This window comes from Mobula hypostoma, chromosome 19 (assembly GCF_963921235.1).
Source record: "Mobula hypostoma chromosome 19, sMobHyp1.1, whole genome shotgun sequence".
NCBI classification, from domain to species: Eukaryota; Metazoa; Chordata; class Chondrichthyes; order Myliobatiformes; family Myliobatidae; genus Mobula; species Mobula hypostoma.
This window is the reverse complement of record NC_086115.1, coordinates 41,210,627-41,227,026: the sequence shown is the minus strand read 5'-3', so window position 1 is coordinate 41,227,026 and position 16,400 is coordinate 41,210,627. Positions and strand designations below refer to the sequence as shown.

The window sequence follows — 16,400 nt, the reverse complement described above, 5'->3', positions numbered from 1 at the left end:
GCGGGGTTTTGGAGGAGAAGGTGGGAGAGAGAGACAGAGGATGGACCAGGTGCTGTGAGGTCCGCTAACGGGGTTGGACCCCAAGCGGGGCGTTCGGCGAGGAGAGGAGAGGAGATAGAGATGGACTCGGACTCGTGTGGAGCGTCTGGTCGACCACCGTTGATGGTCCCAGGCAGCCGATTGAGGTGGTCCGAGGGATCGCAGGGTGAAGAAGAAGGGTCCTGAGCTCCAACTGTTTGTGCACGAAGAGATTGAACTTTGATGAGTGTGGCGCCTTTTATTTTCCTTTTATATTTTATTCTCTATTAATTATATAGTTCCAGTAATATCTATAAACTGTAAATCATTTAATCGTATCTGGTGTATTGTCTGTTATTTGGCTGGGGTGGGGTACATCACACAGCATCCACACAAACTAATTACCCAGTTTGGCGGGGCCGAGGGCTGTTTTCCTAGACGACAGCGAGCCGAGCTACCCTGCGGTTGGCTGGTGGGGGGGGGAGGCTACATAAAAATTAGTAAATATTAAAAAATTAAATTATAAATCATAAATAGAAAATAGAAAAATGACTAAAATGAAGATCCAGGGATGTGCTCAGAGTGTCCTTGAAGAAATGCAATATTTCAGACTCATGGGCATCTCTGACCTATGACTGCCCAAAGTGAGAAGGAATATTCAGAATGGTATTGAGGCCATGTCCCAGATGCACACAGAGGTTCTGCACAAGTGGTGAAGGAGCAAACTACTCCATAGGTCACCAAGCGATCAATCCCTTCAGCCACCACCTGTCCTATCTGTAGAAGAATCTGCTTTAGTGATATGATCTAATTCTCCATCACTTCCCTCCTTTCCCCTACCACCTGTTGCAAAGGCAATGCATCACTCCTTCAACACACACAAGATGACATGAAGCATATTAGAATTAAATGTGCTAGCCATTCACAATATTGGGCCCCTTATTTAGATTTGTAGCTATTGAAGAATACACAGGATGAGACTTGAGTGTTCCTATTTCTCTGTTTGAAATAGTGCTGGGATGACTGAGAAATAAATGACACAAATTGACAGAACATTGTACAGAACATTGGTGAAACCTCACTTGCAATATTGCTTGTAATTCTGGTCACCATACTACAGGAACGATGTGATTAGGCTAGAGAGGGTGCAGAAAAAACACAGGGATTGCACTACTTGAGTTATGAGGAGAGACTGAATAGGCTGGGAATGTTTTCTTGGAGCAAAGGAGGCTGAGAGTGACTTTATCGAGAATTATAAAATTGAGGGGCATAGAAAAAGTGAAGGTCACAATCATATTTTCCCCAGGGCACGGAACTCTGTAAGTAGTAGGTATTGTTTTAAGGTGAGGGGGGAAAGGCATAAAGGAAGTTGGGGTGGGGGCAAGATTTTCCACAGTGTTTGGTGGGTACATGGGACAAGCTGCCAGAGGAGGCAGTAGAAGTGGTAGAATTAAAACATATAAAGGAAAATTGTGCAGGTTTATATATGAGAACTTTAGAGAGGTATGGACCAAATGGCACTAGTTCAAGGAGGCACTTTGGTCAGAATGGATGAGTTGGGTTGAAGGGCCTGTTTCTGTGCTTTTCAAGTCTATGATTTTGAAACGGGGTTTTTTTTTAAACAAAAGAGCCTGAGAAATGATTTAATCAGGGTAAGTAAACTTATTTGAGGACATGGCTATCATGAAATGATCACGCGTCAGAGGAGGAATCAAAAACTAAGGAACATAGATGAATGATAATTAGTGGATGGATCATCAGGGAAAAGATAGCAATAATAATGTTCACCAACCCAGAATGGGGGTCTCAGGTTTGCTTGCAATATTGTTAAAGGCAAAAACACATAGAGCATTTAAACACCTCCCATTCTTAACCAATTTGTGAACAAATGCAAGAAACTCTCTGCAAAATAGGTACAGAAATAAAAGAAATTCTTCCAATATATTTGAGCAAGTAGAGATACATAGACAGTACATAGTAATAACACCTTTATTACAGTATTCTAAAGAGATTAAAATTCACAAATGTTAAAATGGAAGCAAAATAAATCTTACCAGGGTGTCTTGAACCCAAACAAAGCCTGGATTAATTGGGTCTATCTGGACAGCCAACAAACGAAGACATTTCCCAGTTAGATATAGGCATTTGGCTCTAAGCTCTTCAGAGCCACTGCTGAGGCTATACACACTCTGAAGCTGAGCCAAAGCTTTTTGTCCTAATGACTTAGAAACAGCCACCCATTGCTGAACAAAAATAAAATTTGGACAATGTTATATTAATTCACAAAAAATAACATTAGAATTTGTGATTATTAGATACCATAATTTATAGAATCTCAAATACATAACCAAAGCAACATTTCTTGGGCCTATTCTTTGACAATATTTTACACATTTATCCATCAATATAAGATTTTGTTAATAAGTAACACGCTCATACAATTAATGTGATTTCTATCAATATCATGAATGAAGAACAAAACTACTTATGTTACTCACATTATTTAGTAGGTTGTCAGAAAATTGGAATTCAGAGATATTTCAGCAATAATGACTAATCAAAAGGACACTTAAAAACAGGAGGACAAGAAGATGGCTGCACGATGCAGTGCGCGTGGCCTCTCCGGTGATGAATATCTGTAATCTGTCAAGTACGAGGCCGTGCACAATTCTGATTTGATGGAGGCAGACGTGAGAGCACGGAGGAACATCTGGTGAAATTTCTGAAATGCCTGCTTCGCTGCCGCTGCTACTGTGTCATCTGAAATCTCCGGAGGGGAAGGCCCGAATCCTCAGCTTTGTCTGTTGCTTGGGGGCCAGGGCCGGGGTCAATGCGCTTGGCAGAGATGGTGCTCGGTGCTGGGTGTCGAAGGCTCGAAGTTTTCGGACGGACTCAGAGTTGGACTGTGGTCGGGTGCTTCCAGGATGCTGCATCGGCAAGTTTGCGGTGCTGGAAGCTCATGGCAGGGAGAGTTTCTCCCTTCTACCGTCTGTGTGAGATGATGGGCTATCGGGACTTTGAGACTTTTTTTTTTACCGTGCCCATAGTCTGCTCTTATCAAATTACGGTATTGCTTTGCACTGTTGTAACTATATGCTATAATTATGTGGTCTTTGTCAGTTTTAGTCTTGGTTCTTTCCTGTGTTTCTGTGATATCATACCGGAGGAACATTGTATCGTTTTTTAATGCATTCATTCCTAAATGACAATAAACGAGAACCGAGTGTCCTCATAATCTAATCTAGTAAACAATAATCCTGGAAAAATATACCTCTTAAAAATTGTTAGGAAGGTGTTCATCCTAATTTCTGTTAAAACACAACAGTTGCCAACAGAGATTACAACTGACATGTCTTGCCCACTAGAAATCATTAAAATCATGTCTTAGCCTTAAAAAAACACCACACACTAAACACTGGAAAAACTCAGCACATCAGGCAGCACCTATGGAGGGAAATGAACAGTCGGGATTGGAAAGGGAAAAAGGCAGATTGCTGAAGCCAGAATAAAATGGTGGGATGTAGTGGGAGGAGCATGAATTGGCAGGTGATTCTATCAGATTCCTCCTTCTTCAGCCCTTCCCTCTTCTAACTATTATCTTCTAACTTCTCACATTATTCCCTTTTACACTCTCCCCTAATTTCCTACCTTCCCCTCTCATCTGAATTCACCTATCACCTGCCAGCTTGTGCTCCTCCCCCTTTTCCACCCTACCCACACGTTTATTCTGGTCTCTGCCCTCTTTTTTGCCAGTCTTAATAAGGGGTCTCAGCCCAAAACATCAAATGTGCATTTCCCTCTATAGATGCTGCCTGACTGTATCATGAATTGGGTTTGTTAGCTAGTTCCAAGCTCAGTGTAACACACTTAATGCAAGCACTTCTTGCCAATGCACAGGGCCTTTACTTTGATGGTTGAGTTAGCTGGAGTAGGCAAGCTGATGCCATAATATCCTCCAAAGGCAAGTGTAACTTTAGACCATAAAACCTTAAGACATAGGAACAGTATTAGGCCATTTGGCCCATCGGGTCTGCTCTGGCATTCCATCATGGCTGATCTACTATCCCTCTTAACCCCATTCTCCTGCCTTCTTCCCGAAACCTTTCATGCCCTGACTAATCAAGATCTGCTTTGAATATAAACAATGATTTGGCTTCCTCAGCCATCTGTGGCATTTAATTTCACAGGTTCACTACCCTCAGGCTAAAGAAATTCCTCATCTCTGTTCTAAATGGACACCCCTCTGTTCCAAGGCTGTGCCCTCTTGCTAAACTCCCCACTACTGGAAACATCCTCTCCACATCCACTTTATCGAAGCCTTGTTCCAATGAGATTCCCCCCCACCCCTTCATTATTCTAAACTCCAGGGAATACAGGCCCAGAGTCATCAAACACATCTCATACGTTAACTCTTTCTCATGAACATCCTTTGTTCCCTCTCCAATACTCTAAATATGGTCTGACTAATCCCTTATAAAGCCTCATCATTAACATTCTTACTTTCATATTCTAGTCCTCTCAAAATGAATGCTTGCATTTGCTTTTCATCCCCCCAATTCAACCAGCAATCTTTTAGGGAATCCTACATGAGGACTCCCAAGACCCTCTGCACCTCGGATCTTTTTAACTTTTCCTTACATACACTTCACTACATTATATTCCATCTTTGCCCATTCTTGCAATCTGTCCAAGTTATTCTGCAGATTCCCTGCTTCCTCAAAACTACTTGCCACTCCACTTATCCTTGTATCATCTGCAAATCTGGCCACAAAGCCATTGATTCTGTCATCCAGATCATTGGCATATAACATAAAAAGAACCAGTCCCAACAATGCTAGTCACCGGTGGCCAACAAGAAAAGGCCTCTGTTATTCCCACACTTTGCCTCCTGCAGGTCAGCCAATCTTCTGTCCATGCTGGTATTTTTTTTAGTAGTACTATGGGCTCTTAACTTGTTAAGCAGCCTCATGCAAGGCACCTTCTCAAATTGCTTCTGAAAATCCAAGTAAACAAATTTCTCCCCTCACCCCTTCCTGCATTCCCCACTCTGACATTCCACTTCTTCTCACCTGTCTATTACTTCCCCCTGGGACCCCTGCTCCTCTTTATCCTATGGTCCACTCTCCTCTCCTATCAGATTTCTCCTTCTCTGGCCCTTGACCTTTCCCATTCACCCAGCTTCACTTATCACCCTCCAGCTAACCCCTTTTCCCTCCTACTTATTTTTCTTGGCACTTACCCCTTCCTTCTCAGTCCTGAAGAAGGGTCTCGGCCCTTTCCATTTCCAGAGATCCTGCCTGACCTGTGAAGTTCCTCCATTATTTTGCTTAACATACACTGACCGTTGTTTGTGTATCCTGCCTATTATTTCATCACAGAATTCCAACAGATTTGTCTGGTAAGAATTCCCCTTAAGTAAATCATGCTGACTTTGGAATATTTTATTATGTGCCTCCAAGTACCCCGAAACCTCATCCTTAATAATGTACTACAGTATCCTCCCTACCACTTAAGCCAGGCCAACTAGTCTATAATTTTCTTTCTTCTACCTCCCTCCCTTCTTAAAGAGAGAAGTAACATATGTAATTTTCCAGTCCTCTCAAACCATTCCAGAATCTAGTAATTCTTGAAAGATCATTACTAATGCCTCCATTATCACTTCAGCAAACTCATTCTGAACTCTGGGGTATAGTCCATCTAGTCCAGATGACTTATTTACCTTCAGACCTTTCAGCTTTCCAGCACCTTCCCCTTAATAATTGCAATTACACTTACTTCTGCCCCCTGACACTTGCAGACATCCCACCCTGCAAAAACTCATTTCAGGGAGGTAGCACCATCAATTTGTGGGAGACTCCCAGAACTTCCAGGCGAGATGGGATGTCTGCAATAGAGTAGTTCCTTAGCAGCTAGCCAGCTAGTTTGAATAACGTTAGCTATGCTAATGAACAAATGACACCTGTTAAACTCACCTCAACATGTCTTTTACAGTCTTAACCCACCATGGGCAATAGAAAAGTTGCTGTTGCAAACAGTGCAGTGAGCAACACTGTCATTATTTTGACCCCTATTAGGCAGGGGTACACTTTAGTGTAGTCTGGGATGACGTACGTTTTATATTTTCTTTTTTTGGAACACTCTCCCATGGTGCGCTCTCGCGCGCTCTCTCTCTCGCGGTCACTCTTGCTTGCTTTCTCTCTCTCTCTCTCGTGATCGCACCCACGCTCTTGCTTTCTCTCGCTCGTTCGCTCCCAAAAAAATTGATTTCCATGATATTGTATATAATTTGCGAGCATCAGGGAGCCACGATTAATATGCGGGAGACTCCCCGAACTTCTGGGAGAGGTGGGATGTCTGCACTTGCAAATTTTTGGCATACTGCTCATGCCTTCCACAGTGAAGACTGATGCAAAATACTCATTAAGTTCATCTGCTGTTTCTTTGTCCCCAATTACTACCTGCAACATCATTTTCCAGCAGTCTCTTGCCTTGCCTCACCTCTCCTTTACTCTTTATACTCCTTTACCTTCATATTTTATCTTTTCTCTCCTAATGGCTTTTTAAGATATCTTCTGTTGATTTTTAAAAACTTCCAAATCCTCTAACTTCTGACTATTTTTTGCTCTATTATATGCCAGCTCCTTTGCTTTTATGCTGTCCTTGACTTGTTAGCCACAATTGCCTTATCCTTGCTTTAGAATACCTTATCTTTCAGATATATCAATCCTGCATCTTTCCAATTGCTCCCAGAAACTCCAGCCATTACTGTTCTGCCATCATCCCTTCCTTCTCATGTCCCCTTCCAATCAACTTTGGCCAGTTCCTCTTTCATTCCCCTGTAATTCACTTTACTCTGCTGTAAGCCTGATACATCTGACTTTAGTTTCTCCCCCTCAAACTGCAAGGTGAATTCTATCATATTATGATCACGGCCTCCTTTACCTTAAGCTCCTTAATCAAACCTGGTTCATTACGTTACACCCAATCCAGATTGTCTTTCACTTAGTGAGCTCAACCACAAGCTGCTTTTAAAAAGTAGGCGTTCTACAAATTCCCTCTCTTGAGATGCAGCACCAATCTGATTTCCCCAAACTACCTGCAGATAGAAATCCCCTATGACTATAATATGCCCTTTTCATGTGCCTTTTCTGTCTCCCACTGTGACTTGTATCCCACATACTGTTTGGAAGCGTGTATATAACTCCCATCAGAGTCTTTTTATCCTTGCAGTTTCTTAAATCCTTAGAGCACAAGTAAGAGACCAGGGTAACCAGGTCACTGTTGGGAGAACATATGGGGCTATTTGCATGCTTCAGGTATAAAGAACCAGAAATGATGTACTGTTTCAAAGATTGTAATAAACAGTAGATTAATAACAAGCAACACACATCAAAGTTGCTGGTGAACGCAGCAAGCCAGGCAGCATCTATAGGAAGAGGCGCAGTCTACGTTTCAGGCCGAGACCCTTCGTCAGGACTAACTGAAGGAAGAGTGAGTAAGGGATTTGAAAGCTGGAGGGGGAGGGGGAGATGCAAAATGATAGGAGAAGACAGGAGGGGGAGGGATGGAGCCGAGAGCTGGACAGGTGATAGGCAGAAGGGGATACGAGAGGATCATGGGACAGGAGGTCCGGGAAGAAAGACGGGGGGGGGCGTTGACCCAGAGGATGGGCAAGAGGTATATTCAGAGGGACAGAGGGAGAAAAAGGAGAGTGAGAGAAAGAATGTGTGCATAAAAAAGAGTAACAGATGGGGTACGAGGGGGAGGTGGGGCCTAGCGGAAGTTAGAGAAGTCAATGTTCATGCCATCAGGTTGGAGGCTACCCAGACGGAATATAAGGTGTTGTTCCTCCAACCTGAGTGTGGCTTCATCTTTACAGTAGAGGAGGCCGTGGATAGACATGTCAGAATGGGAATGGGATGTGGAATTAAAATGTGTGGCCACTGGGAGATCCTGCTTTCTCTGGCGGACAGAGCGTAGATGTTCAGCAAAGCGGTCTCCCAGTCTGCGTCGGGTCTCACCAATATATAAAAGGCCACATCGGGAGCACCGGACGCAGTATATCACCCCAGTCGACTCACAGGTGAAGTGATGCCTCACCTGGAAGGACTGTTTGGGGCCCTGAATGGTGGTAAGGGAGGAAGTGTAAGGGCATGTGTAGCACTTGTTCCGCTTACACGGATATACACATTCTTTCTCATACTCTCCTTTTTCTCCCTCTGTCCCTCTGAATATACCTCTTGCCCATCCTCTGGGTCAACCCCCCCCCCCCCGTCTTTCTTCCCGGACCTCCTGTCCCATGATCCTCTCGTATCCCCTTCTGCCTATCACCTGTCCAGCTCTCGGCTCCATCCCTCCCCCTCCTGTCTTCTCCTATCATTTTGCATCTCCCCCTCCCCCTCCAGCTTTCAAATCCCTTACTCACTCTTCCTTCAGTTAGTCCTGACGAAGGGTCTCGGCCTGAAACGTCGACTGCGCCTCTTCCTATAGATGCTGCCTGGCCTGCTGCGTTCACCAGCAACTTTGATGTGTGTTGCTTGAATTTCCAGCATCTGCAGAATTCCTGTTGTTTGCGAGTAGATTAATAACACAAGGTGCAAGCCTTTGCTGTTAAATAATTGGCATTCAAGAGGGATAGCTATGCTTCACTCATAACAGAAAGTAAGTTACTTAAACATTAGAAAAATACTCACATCATATCCTTCCTAAGAATTTCAGCACAAGTCCGGTTTAGTTAAATGAAACGTAGCAAAATTCAATTAACTGTCCCTATTCTGCTAGATTCAGAATACCAATAGCTGTAACTGTTTTCACATAACAGCATGACTATAGCATTTTTTCTCATCACTTTTGATATGACATAGTGTCTCCCTCTAGTTAATCTTAAAAGCATCACAGCCTTTTTTTTTGCTCTCTTAATTGCTGTTCTTGCTAGACTTCATTTGAACTTTAAAGAGCAACTAGAGCATCTTGACTAAGAATCTCAGGTTAATTTTAAATCATGAAACAAAGAGGTGATTAAAATGAACAAGTAAGACAATGTAATAGTTATATGCTTACATTACAAAGTCCTTGACCTAACTCACAGTATGATAAAGGATATTGTAGTATTGATGTTGACCATACTAGAACTAAATCAGTTCATCATAAATGAAAGCCAAATAAACACTGCTGTGTGGTTGCTAAGATGCCTAATGTTTGAATGATAATTTGATTTAAATGTATACTATAAGTCTCTATTACAAACAAAATTGATCACAAAGCATTGCTTAAGTTTTAAATACAGATGGATAAAAAGCAGAAACAATTACAAAGGTGAATAAGATGTTGGTGATTACTGCAAGGATAAAGTACAAAAGTACACAAATCCTGCTGTAACTGTAAAATCTTAGTGAAACCACACCTGTAGCACTGCCTGTAGTTTTGTTCTCCTTATTTAAAGAATGATATACTTGGCTTGAAGATAGCATTATGAAAGATCCTTATAATGATTCTTAGAATAATGGAGCTGATCTATCAAAATATATTGAGCAGAATGCACCTATACTAAATAGGTTTGAGGAGGAATGGAAGTGACAACATTGAAGAATGTAAGATTGACAGAACTAATGCAATCAAGAGCATTACTCCTTTTAGAGAAATTGTAAACAGTAGAATGGTAGCCATTTATAAATGAATGGGTTATTTATTTTCTCGTGTTTCTGAATCTTCAGAATTTTCTATCTCACAGTATATAGTTGTGGAAAATGTCAATACAATATTTTTAAACTTGAAACTGAAAGTTTTTTTGAACAAAGGATGATGGTGATCTGATAAAAAATGTATCAGATCAGTCATAAGTCTAAGTGACAGAAATGGTCAAGATTCCGTCAGGCCCACTGCTGCTCCTGCTTCTTCTATTTAAATGAATCAGTCCTCTATTTAGCTTGTGAATACTGAAAAGTAGCATTACATTTGGAAGTGCATCGTACAATATCTTAAGTTGTATTCAGCTTCTAAACTGTTTGTACATTATTAAAAAGTTCCTTTTTCTGCTACGTTACCAAATATCTTTTGTATTAAATCATTCTTGCCTACTATCATAAAAAATGTGCATTGCTAAGTTCAGAAAAATATGAAGAGGGATCATTTTACTTCTCACTTTAAATTTACAGTATATGATCAGCATTTAGCTAAACCTTAAGACATACAAAAGCTCAGTGTGACATTTTCCATGCATCATATTTAAAACTACTAAAAAGATGATATAGACAGTATTTAAATTACCTTTTCTGTAGGTGTGTAATCAGGTGTGCAACTAACAAATTCTTCTACAATTAGTTGTAGCAATCGTTTGCTCTTTGCTGATTCAGCTTCCTTTTTGTCTTTTGCGGTAACTAGTTCAAGCATGTCCAAAACCAATTGTACAAAAATTAACTTAAGAGAGGCCAGCTTTCTCATTAAAGGTAAACTTACACCTGTCATCTGAAAATAAACATTGACAAAATATCCTTAAGAAAAATAACACAAAATGGTATGGTCTAAATACTTTATGGCATTTATAACAGATTATAAAACTGGTTACATTAAAGGCTAATGATAAGTTGACTTGAGGGTTCACTGCTACAATATTCTGTTGTGCAAGATGCCTATTCACCCAAAATCAGAATAAAGGTCAGGTTGCAAAAGTCAAGGCAAGCAGGTGGAGTAATTAAAAGGGAGTTGGGACATCATAAGTGGGGTAGGAAGGATGAGGGCTAGGGATAAATGGTACAGGAGGTTTATCTTTTATGTAGGACAGTTGCTTAGTTCCAGGTTACAAGGCAAGAGACTTACTCAGACACTTTAATAATTAAGACAACTTCCAATCATTATGATGATCTGGTTCTACGTGTGTGTACTATGAAATTCTAAATCATGGAATAGCAGATACCTGCTGTATACCTTGGAGTGTTGCTACTCATGCCCGTTAGAGCATTTTGACTCTAAAATTTAGTCATCCATTTTCTATTTTCTCATAACTTTATAACATATGTAACCAAAAATGTAAAAATGGTTATGGAACTAATGACAAAATAAACTTTAACTTAGCATAAATAAAAAATAGAGGCAGATATTTGGAGGGATGAACTGTAAAAATATCATTAACATGTTGATTCTGAGTGAAGTAGAAACAAATGCTGGAAATATTTGATGGGACAGTCAGTAAATGTGATGTGATAAAGGGAGATATCATTTCAGGTCCATAAACTTGCAAAAGGTTATTAACATGCAACATTAGTTCTGATTTCATTCCACATATCTGGAGAATTTCCATCAATTTTTATTTATTTCAAATTTCCAGCAGTTGTAATTCTGTTGCTTTTCAGTTTAGGGTGCGTGTATTCAATAAAAAAATTATCCTCTTCACCAAAGTAGTCTGCATTCTCTTTTCTGGAGATCTTAAATACAGGAATTTTTAGCTCCTAGTCATATCAACGTTATAGCCCAGTGACTGTAGTAAATAATTTCTTAATTGAATTAATTCCTAATTAATTTCTTATATTAGTGACCAGAACTCTTATCTGAGTAACTCTCCTCACTCAGCATACCATGCGGATTTGTTCCATAATGTTTGCCTTTCTATGATTTTTCATCCCCTAGTACTCAAAATGTTTGAATTTTTAAGATTGGATCAGAATTAGGAGTCCTCATGTAGCAAATCATTTGCTAAATATAATATACTATACAAGCAAGTTCAGTTACTAATCCTCTAGACAAAATGGTTAGCATCACACTAACATGGCACAAGCTTACATTGGGTAATTTCAGATCATATTTTGCTTCTGAAACCATAAGTATATGATACGGCTTGATTTTCAAGATATTGTTGTTAAGTGTAATGGCAATGATTTGAAAACATGTTAATGCTGAGTGCTGTTGGATCAACCAGAACCATGAGCCCAATATTGCAACGATCACGTGAATGGACAACAGTGAAATTATCCAGTGTCAGAAGAGTGTAGGAGGGAAAGATTAAAGATTTAAAAGTGACCCAACGGGTAAATTCTTCCACATGGAGTATGGTTTGTGGTTGGTATACAATATATGGCAGCAGTCTCCAACCTCCGGGCCGCGAAGAATGCAGTGGTGCAGCATAAATATTTAGCTTGTTTATTTCGGCTTTTTTCTTAAAGATGTGCTGGGTGCATTCCGACTACCGCTGCACCACTGCATTCTTGGCGGCAATGTATCGGTCCACGACCCGGAGGTTGGGGACCACTGGTATATGGAATGAGCTGCTAGAAGAAGGTATACAGCCAGGTACAGTTACAAACTTTAAACAACATTTGGACAGGTACATAAGAAAGGTTTAGATGGATATGAGCCAATCCTGAGCAAATAGGACTATGTTAAGTAGGCATCTTGTTACAGTATGGATGGCTGGCCTATTTCCATGCTGTATGGCTCTATGACTCTATCCAAAGTAAAATCTTTACTATTCAGGATAAAACCCACTGTTTTGCATATTGTCATATCTCTTGCTGAGGTTATTTCCATTCACTCAGTTTCAATTTTAGTTCTTTTTTTTACCGCTTTGAGTGGTAACAATCTCATCACGTCATTGAAAGCATCTTCTTCAATCCAGATGGCCTTTTGTATCAGTGCATATGCATCCAACAGATGACCATGTTTTTTCTCCTCTTCTTCACTGCATTTAGCAATCATGCTTTAGGAAAAGAAAGTTGCAATAAAGCACGATCCAGATCTAAATAAATAAAGCTTTGACTCAATACTAAAGTTTTCATTATCCTCTCTCAAAAAAGGGAAATTAACAACATGGAAAAGATAGCATACACTGACCAAAGGAGAAACGTGGCATGAGCATTGTCAAGTAAAAATGGAGGTTAATTCTACCAAAATAAAGAGGTTGTAGTAACTATTTTCCTCACTTGTATTGAAGATATATTAAATTACACAAAAGTGAACATACATTAGTGTACCAACATGTTCAGTCATCAAATCCACTGATTCTTCTCTGTATCCATGTTGCATCATGATGTTTGAATAGTGTTCCATTTTAACACAAGCAGAAATCAGCTTTTCTATAATGTCAGGTTTCTTTAAATTAATATCACCTGATGCCTTCAAGGATTCTATTTCAATGGAGGTCAACCTGTAACAGAAAAGCTAATTTAATGAATAGTATACACAAAATTTATTTAATAGATATTGAATTGAATTGACTTTATTTCTTACATCCTTCACATACATGAGGAGTAAAAATCTTTACGTTACGTCTCCATCTAAATGTGCCATGTGCAATCATTGTAATTTATAATAATTTATAATAAATAGAACAGTCAATGTAATATAGAGTACACTCAAATCAGCATGAGTTCATCAATCTGATGGCCTGGTGGAAGAAGCTGTCCCGGAGTCTGTTGGTCCTGGCTTTTATGCTGTGGTACCACTTCCCAGAAGGTGGCAGCTGGAATAGATTATGGTTGGGATGGCTTGGGTCCCCAGTGATCCTACGGGCCCTTTTCACACACCTGTCCTTGTAAATGTACTGAATCATGGGAAGTTCACAACTACAGATGCGCTGGATATCCACACCACCCTCTGCAGAGTCCTGCGATTAAGGGAGCTACAGTTCCCATACCAGTCAGGACGCTCTCAATTGTGCCCCTGTAGAAAGTTCTTAGGATTTGGGGGCCCATACCAAACTTCATCAACCATCTGAGGTGTAAGAGGCACTGTTGTGCCTTTTTCACTACACAGCTAGTGTGTACAGACCACGTGAGGTCCTCGGTGATGTGGATGCCGAGGAACTTGAAGCTGTTTACCCTCTCAACCCCAGATCCATTGATGTCAATAAGGGTTAGCCGTTTCCATTCCTCCTGTAATACACAACCAGCTCCTTTGTTTTTGTGACATTGAAAGAGAGGTTGTTTTTTTGACACCACTGTGTCAAGAGATACAACGGGAAAAATAAATTCTCAGGGATTCAAACAGGTTTTAAAACAATGTAACAAATATATTGCCTGCAGTTTGACTTTAATTACTTGGGCAATAATCTGGAAGATGTGAACTGATGCAAGCCGCCATCAGACCGCCAATCCTGTCAGCCAGCACCACTGCGATAGAAATCATCGCCTCCTCTCTTCCAAAACATTTTCAACATCTATGTTTTAATGCTCCCTTCTGAGTGAAGTTTAGATTTAATTTATCTCCTGCTGTTTACACATTACTCAGGCATGCCTATGTAATTGCCCACCACTTGTATCATTGTGTTTGATTTTCACCCAATCATGGACCTTCCCTTTTGTTCTTCCACACTGCACTTCTTCCTCTGTAACTAAAAACGTGCCATTTCTAACTTTTCCAGCTCTGAAACAGATGTTAATCCTATCCCTCTCCACTGTTCACAAACAAGAGAAAATCTACAGATGCTGGAAATCCGAATAACACACACAAGATGCTGGAGGAACTCAGCAAGCCAGGCAACATCTATGGAAAAACTGTCAACTGTACTTTTTTCCATAGATGCTGCCTGGCCTGCTGAGTTCCTCAGTATTTTGTGTGTATCTCTCCACAGTTGCTGACTGATTTGCTGTGCATTCTCAACAATTTATTTTGATTTCAGATCTCTAGCATTTTCAGTAACTGTGTTGCCATCTGATATTAATTTTACGGGAACAGATGAAAGAAGCTGGAGCTGCTTGAAATTAGGAATAATTGAATCATGAGGTAGCAGTTTTCCACACTGAAATGTGTGACCTCAAGCTCTAAGAGACATAGTTAAGTTAATGTAAAGTAGGGTTAAGTTATTTCAACACAAAGCTAGTGAGGAAATCACAAAAAGAACTTGAGTCATTTTATTTGACTAATTAAATAACGTCACAAGGATTTGCCTGGGGGTGGGGGGGGGAGGAGGGGAGGGGGAAAGAGGAGAAATGCTTGAATAAATTTTAGTGCAGAACTGGTTATAACATTGATTTATGTAGACTTGAGCGACTGGGGAAAAACTATCACAAGAATTGTTTCCTGGCGCATTTTTCTTTTTAAATAATACAAAAAATGTTTAACTGTAAATAGCAGAACACAAAGTAAACAATGTAATGATGTACTCTGCTCATAATTAACCTATTGATTCATGTCCCTGTCTTTAAATAATTTAATATGAAACATTAATCAGAGAAGTGTTTAGAGAAACGCAGCCAATCCACCAGTCTTAATAAACACTTCACTCTGATAGATTCTATCAATTTGCTTCAACATCAATGGCATTTCACTATTTTCTTTCACTGTACGATACCTGGCTTCCATTGAAGTTATCATGAATTCAAGAACTGAAGCTCGATTTGGTGTCTCCTCTAAAGCAGTCTTGTATGCTACAATTCCCTGTCTTAAGATCCTACAAGCCTGGGAATATAGCAATTCAAGTTAAAAAGATAAATATTAACATCATTAGTGCAGCTTTTTCAAATTTACTCCCAAAGATGCAGGCAGAGACAAACATAATTACAAATGTCATATCTAATTTTCTGAGTACCTTAAAAACTTGACAAAAGCTGTAGGACAGATAAAAAACAGATTAGTAAATATACAGACATACATTACAGACAAATAGACATGGAAGACAAATAATTCTTACAGATATCATTTCTCCTCTGCACTGGTCAAGTCAGCAAGATGATTTAGGAATGCCCAGGCTCAAGATTTCTTATTTACTTTGCATTGTGACGTATAGCAGTTCACAGTGAAAACAAAGCACTGATGTCTAGCTTCTTTTAATTTATTTCTTCCATACAAATTGAACAAACAAGCATTGTTCAAAACACAATTACATTTTCTACCTTTTCTCATCAAACAAGTACAGCTTGGTGTGAGGCTTTGGAACACCATGGGTAAAGCTCACCCCATCTTTGAGTCTGTGATGAGTTGATGGAAAGGTGGGTTAAATAAATAGTGATTAGTGTAGGATTACTAAAATGGAATGCTTAATGGCTGATGCAAATTCAGTGGACTGAAAAGGCAGATTTTCTTGCTCTATGACTGTAAACTCTCTGTAGTCACCACAGCCAGTCTTTTCAACAAATGCTTGGTATTTGGAAGTAAACTTACACCAGCAAAAAAATAGCAAAATTCATTCTGTAAAATCTATAAGATTCATTCTTAGTCTTTAATGGTATAAATTTGAAAACGATGATATTATGCCTTATAATAGCTGAAACACAAGCGCTCCAGCATATAGTGAAAACTGCCCAGCAGATTTTCAGCACCCAAGTGCAGACTCACAAAACTATAGGGCAAAAGTTTAAGGGTAACATGACGGGGAACTTCTTTACTCAGAGAGCGGTAGCTGTGTGGAACATTAATCGTTTATCCATCCTGTTGGGTATGGTCTTTCATTGATC

At 39.9% G+C, this 16,400-nt stretch overlaps 1 protein-coding gene across 1 annotated transcript in view; it reads right to left on the bottom strand.

The window, feature by feature from the left end:
* The window catches only part of LOC134358994 (cilia- and flagella-associated protein 46), a 194,298-nt gene that overhangs the window by 65,468 nt on the left and 112,430 nt on the right, over window positions 1-16,400 (bottom strand). The window contains exons 38-42 of the mRNA XM_063071760.1: window positions 15,299-15,405; window positions 12,971-13,153; window positions 12,571-12,706; window positions 10,285-10,482; window positions 2,073-2,261 (exon numbers count right to left, since the gene is read on the bottom strand). Of these exons, the coding sequence (XP_062927830.1) occupies window positions 2,073-2,261; window positions 10,285-10,482; window positions 12,571-12,706; window positions 12,971-13,153; window positions 15,299-15,405 (813 nt within the window). The remainder of the gene's footprint in view (window positions 1-2,072; window positions 2,262-10,284; window positions 10,483-12,570; window positions 12,707-12,970; window positions 13,154-15,298; window positions 15,406-16,400) is intronic.